The 6,070-nt window shown below is 45.6% G+C and overlaps 1 protein-coding gene across 1 annotated transcript; it reads right to left on the bottom strand.

Annotated features, from left to right (window-relative positions):
* Positions 1 to 1,437: 1,437 nt before the first annotated feature.
* PPP1R3D (protein phosphatase 1 regulatory subunit 3D) lies at positions 1,438 to 5,286 on the bottom strand. Its single transcript, XM_041478414.1, has one exon. The coding sequence runs from the start codon at positions 5,278 to 5,280 to the stop codon at positions 4,357 to 4,359; it is 924 nt and encodes a 307-aa protein (XP_041334348.1). The 5' UTR covers positions 5,281 to 5,286; the 3' UTR covers positions 1,438 to 4,356.
* Between the last annotated feature and the right edge of the window lie 784 nt (positions 5,287 to 6,070).

The raw sequence follows: 6,070 nt of genomic DNA, 5'->3' as shown, positions 1-6,070 counted from the left end.
TCTCATTCTGTAACATTTCTCTGTTTTGTTTGGCTTAGCAGAGGGGAAGTCAGAGAGAAGTTTCATCGAGTTATGCATTAAACAGACCAGAACCAACAGTGAAATTACTTGGCCACAGTCATTTCAGACACATGTGAAAACACCAGAGAAAATGGAACCAAAACTCTTTAGGGGAGGGTAGCACTATTTACAGGGACTCTTATTCATTACAGTAGCAGAGATATTTATCCTTATTACAATTAAAGGAAGACATTGTGCTGGCCAAGGTATTTTCAATCTTTGGCACAGCTGCTGTTGTGTGTGAAGGGTCAGAAGTGTTGATGCCAACGGTGTGAATATCAAGTTGCAGATCTGAGATCACAGGGAGAGAGAAGATGGGAAAGAAGTCATTACTAACGTTACACTCCTGTTGCCAAATGAATAATCATTCACTGCAGTTCTAAGTCTTTGCCAGCTGTAAAGTACAACTGAGCACTGATGATACACTACATTAAGTGCTGTAGTTACTGACTGCACATGCATATTGCTGTAATTAAATTTGCAATTTAATTTTTTCTTTGCAAAATAAATACAAATAAACTATGAATTTGAAACAAAATGTAAAAATGTCACCTATATTAAAAGTAGCACCAGCAACCTGTAAGACAAATTTAATAGATCGATGTTTGCAGAAAAAACCCTATAATTTTCTTAAATAATCTTGGATTTTTGAGCAACTTAATACAGACATGCCCATGTATTTAAACTGATTTGCAGTAATTAGCACTGATTAAAAAGTAACTGGTAATGTGTATTTTCATTAATTATGTCTGCTAGTTAAATGTCTTCATTTTGCCTTCGGAGAAAGCTGGCAACAGGTAACTCCAATCCTCAACTCTATCTAGACTGACCCCAATGGAGCTGCATTTCACGTGGAGGATAAATCAGGCACTGCATAGGGACACTCTTAACATGGCACAGGCAGCTTTTCATGAAACCTGTCAGGAGAGAGAACCTGGTTTGGGAGGAAAGGCTGCAGCAAGAACTGAAAGAAAAGAAATTGAACAAATAATAACAAAATTGTGAGGCCCAGAAATGAATGTGTTAAGTAAAGTCTAGCACAAGTGCAATTTGAGGAAAATCCCCTTCTCTCCTCTTCCATGAAGCTGTACTAGAATCAAGTGGCAGCAAGCCTTTTTCCAAAATCACTGGAAATTCTGTGCCTGCAGGTGCTGCAGGCACAGAATTCTGAGGTAACAGGTTCCATGTAGGAAATGGCAGCCTGATAATCTTTGAGATACATACATTGATCACTGTATCTTTATCAAGTGCTGTTCATTGTTTAGCAACTCAAACCCACCTTACTTTCCAGACTATGTTGCTCTTTAAGTGACAACTCAAAATTAAGTTTCTTTATGAGCTTTCTTAATAGGACTACCATTGACAGAAACAACAGAAAATTGTGAAAAGCTTTTATTTCAATCTTCTGTATTACAATAGGCATAGTTTTATTATTGCTTTTAAAAATGAATTAAGCACTTTGCAATTGTACAACTTCTGGACCTTTTGTCCAGCATATGTGCTTCATTGATATACTGTGTAATGTACAACCCCTTTTTATTTACATGGGTTTCATGTTTCTTTAAAAAACATGCTTGAAAGAACCTTGAAACTGTGGACTATTAGACATTCATTTACTGTATGACAATAATAAATACATGTTTTTAAAAGTGCATTATATGGTGATAATCTTTGTGAAGAATTCACTTTTACAAAATCCTCATTATAAGGGAAGTGCTCCGTTTGAACACAGTGCAAGCAGTCAAGTTGTCCTGAGAAGATACAAATGTGGTGTAAGTTTACCTTCACAACAAGTGCACATTAGCACTAAATGGCTTAATCTCATTTTTGTCAACAAGAAGCCATTTGATGTTCATTACTGAGTGTGGCAATAAAACCTAAGTGCAAATATCAGCTCAGCTGTGACAGGTGTCAGTGCTGGTGTGAAGGTTTAGCAGCTTAACCCAGAGATGGCTCTGCTCCACTGAGCCAGCAGGGCCAGAACTGCACTGTCAGCCCTTCCCCAGCAGTGCAGACCAGCACAGAGCAAAAGGAAACTTGGAATAATGCTTCAGTATTTAGTATTCAAGACCTTGCACATGCCAAAACCCTGAGAGGTTGTGGAAGGAAGACAATAGAAGCGCAGCTGAGACTGCTGAGACATTAATTTCTCCACCCCTCTCACACTGCTACATCTGGCATGAACCCTTCTTGTGACAGCCTCAGCTTTACAAAATCTGACCTGGCCAAGGGAACACTCAGCTCTGACATTTGCTAGCAATGACAGTCTGTCCCAGAAGACAGAAACATCCTTCTGGCATGAAAGCAAGTATTGCTCTGAGCTCCAGCAACACCCACTGTGAACTGGTGTCTGGTAAGAGAGAAGTTTTTAGGGTGTGCTCTGTTTGCTGGTGGAAGAACAACAGTAATGTGAGAAGGAAAAAGAGCGGGGGAACAATGCTTGAAAATAGTGCTTTTTATTCAGCACAAGTACTTCTGTGCATGTGTGTGCATGTTCAGATAGGACTGACCTTTCTGAGTACTCTGCAAAAGGTGCTCAGCAGTTCACAGAATCCTCATTCCTGACTTTGGTTCCTCTGAAAGTCAAAGACCAATGGAACGAGGCAGCTTCCTCACTGGAAAGCCCAGCTTTGCTAAATGGGTATCACAACAAAGAATTAGCATTAAGTTGCCACACAAATTAATTTTCTTGGGGTTTCTGCACTTCCAGAATTACTCAGTGGACTTTTCAGACTAATATATAACTGGCCAAGGGTTGCTTACAACTGATTTTACAAACAAAGTTGTGATTTTACAAACAACTTGTGATTTTGATAAATAAGCACCAATCCAAAATAAGATGCCCAAGTAAGTGGCCTGATTTTCATAGCATAGTCCTAAAACACAGCTCTTCTAATATCTCCAGCCAGCCAGCTCTGAAAGTCTATGTTACACATATAAAGCTAAACTTTCCATGTAGTAATGATTACGTATGGGAACAATTATGGACAAACTTTTACTTTATAAATTTAAGCCTATTGCAAATCTTAAACCACACTAAAACCACAGAACAAAAATAGTAAAACAAGAAGCACAGGAAGGTGGTCTAACAGTGTTCCTGTGTTCTCCCTGCAGCAGAAGGGATTCTTTTTATGGGTCTGTGTAATTAAGTGTTTTCCAGTTTCTGCTTGTGTTGCAAGGCTGCAGTCTTGGGAGTTCAACTGTTTTACAATGGCAAGCAGATAAATAAAGAAGTCAAAGCTACTTCTGCAGTAGTTCTGGAACACTGGGAAACAACTGTGATTCAGGGTTCTGGAATGCTATTCCAAGCCTCTGTACCCTGCTCCCTGTACTATTTCTTTTCCTTATATATACTTATTTATACCATATCCATTTCTTGAGCTATAATTTTACCAGGAACAGTGATAAAATCATGAGCATTCATACAGTGCTTTGAGACCTTCAACTGCATTTGCAACACAAGTCCAGTATTGGTCTTGTTTCCCTTAGTAAAAGCAGGTGCACCAGAAAAAACACAATTCCTGTACCACCACCTTGAGAAAAACCTACTTGGGCATCACTTGCCAAAGGTGAGAATTTCCCCATGCGGATCTGCCTTACACACACTTTGGTAATCACTCCTGCTGCAAGGAGGAGATAGGAAAAGGCACCTTTTGTTTTTTTCCCAAGGGAAACAGAGGGGCTGATGGCACATTCTCATGTGTGTTTTGCCCACAATAGCATTGAATTTCCAACTCAGACATTAATGGGAATACTTAACGTGGTTACAGCCTTAGTAACATATATATAAAAATACAAGTACTCCCTACAGTGTCTGTCATCCAAATTATGCATAAATGGAATAGTGCCCTGACTTGGTGAAGTAATATAAACAAAATTAGAAACAAAACCAGTTAAGCCACACTGTCCACTTAGAAAACAAACTGTAGAAAATGGTAAGAGATAAGTTCGAAACATTCTATGCAACCAAGAGTATGACTAGCAACAAGAAATGTGTTGTTTTGCTCTCTGGTAGCCTCATAGCATTCCTGGGAACCATTCTGCAATGACTCATGCAACTCAAAAAACCCACATGGCTTTTCTATGATGGTATCTCACGACAGATTCTGGCCATTTTAACTTTCCCAGAGGTTTAGGGCAGTTTGTATAAGCCACTGGCTGCCTCCCAGCCCTGGCACACTTGGCCAGGCTTGGCAGGTTTCAAAAAGAAGACTGTTGCCATAGGAGCAGAGCGCCATGCCAAGGGACAGAGTGCCACCAGACCACTGACACACTGCTCAGCACCACTCTCTCTGTTCAGATGAAGTGGATCCAGCTCTCCTCACACTCCCTCGGCAGCTTCAGGGGATGAGTCCGGCACCTGAGGGTGTAATTCTTGCCTCTGTTGTTATCCCAGTACTCCTGGCCGTTGACTTGGTACCTTGCTGCAAACTGGACGAGAGTGCTCAGCTGGAGGAGGAAAGGAGGCACAGGAAGAAAGAAAGTGAACACATCAACCTGATCCTGCCCGTTTTTCTCTGGGATGCTGCAGTTCCAACGAGCACACACCTCGTGGATGCTTTCCCACTGGTTGAAGGTGTAGCGTACGGACACCTGCTTCTCAAAAGCAACATTGCGAACCTGGATGGTGCCACTGAGCCCCAGATCTGAGCTGGTCACCCGTTCCAGACACACCTGCTGCTCCTGGAGTCGGGATGAGAAATCCAGACAGTCTGCAGGCTGCTGGAAGTCCGGGACCAAGCATTGCATAGTAAACTCCAAGTTCAAGTTGCTGCACCAGAGATCTGAGTTTATGGACAGCCTGGAAAGGACGTGCAAAGGGATGGATGGATCCTCCCCAGTCTGGAAGACTTTCACTTCAGTGAGCTCCAAACCTAAAGCATCAGCAAACCTGACCCGGTTCATGCGGCTGTGGCAGCCAGGCTCCTGACACTGCAGTGCTGCTTTCTTCCTCCTCTCGGGTGATGTCGGCAGGGACCTCGCTCGGCGACGCATGATGGGCCGTAGGGCTGGGTCACAGCTGGAGGAAGTGCTGCTCGCATGATTATTTGCCTGGGGGCTCTCCTTGGCTGGGGCACTGCTCCGAAAAGTCTTGCTGCTACTTGTATGGATTGCTGGGGGCTGCTGCTGCCTTTGTGCCACTGCTCCTTGAGCCCTTAACATGTTCTCATAGAGATCTGAGAGGTAGCTGGGATTCCTCTGAGGACCACGCACTTCCATTCTTAACTGGTGACAAAAAATCAGTGGTAACACTGCAGGTAATAATGAGTACTGCCCCTCTGAAGCACTTTATTTGGGAATGGCAGCCACAGTAAGGTCTGAGGTTATTGCACTGGATACAGCAAGGATCACCTGGAACAACGTCACCTTCGAACGAAGGGCAGAAGCGTGGCACTGGCAGAGCGCCAGCAGCAAGGCGTTGTGCGGGAAGCCGAAGGCAGACTCACTGGCCGATCTCGAGATCGCTGTGCTGGCTGGTGGCCCCCAGGCTCAGGCTGGAAAGGGATTCAAGGCTATCACCGCTGATACTGGAGGAGCTCACACCCAGGCTGGAGAGCGACTGGAGGCTGTCGTGCTGGATGAAGGACTCCAGGCTGTCGGAGAGGTCGCTGGAGGAGCGGTGCCCGCCGAAGCACCGTGTGCCGGAGCCGCGGGCGAGAGCGGCCTGCAGGCTGTCCTCGCTGGCCGCGGCCGAGCCCGCGCTCCGGCGGCAGCAGCAGCAGCACGAGCAGGGGGGACACTCCAGGCTGTCACACTGGATGCTGGGCGAGTCGAGGCCGGGAAAGGCTTGGAGGCTGTCGGGCAGGAGCGAGCCGGGGCTGCTGCAGAGGCTGGAAGGCGGGCGAGGGCTGTCGGGCGCGGCCGCGGCGCCAGGCTCGGTGTCGTGGCTGGCGGGGGACGGATCCGCGTTCGGGGTCGCCACAGCGCCCATGGGCGACGCGGCTCCCGCTGCAGCCCGACCGCGGCAGCAGCCCCGGTCCCCGCCGGACACCGCGGCCGCTCCGCTCCG

This window comes from Pyrgilauda ruficollis, unplaced genomic scaffold, assembly GCF_017590135.1.
Source record: "Pyrgilauda ruficollis isolate IOZ18807 unplaced genomic scaffold, ASM1759013v1 scaffold45, whole genome shotgun sequence".
In the NCBI taxonomy this organism is placed as follows: Eukaryota; Metazoa; Chordata; class Aves; order Passeriformes; family Passeridae; genus Pyrgilauda; species Pyrgilauda ruficollis.
The sequence above is the reverse complement of the archived record's forward strand: the minus strand, read 5'-3'. Positions and strand labels throughout refer to the sequence as shown.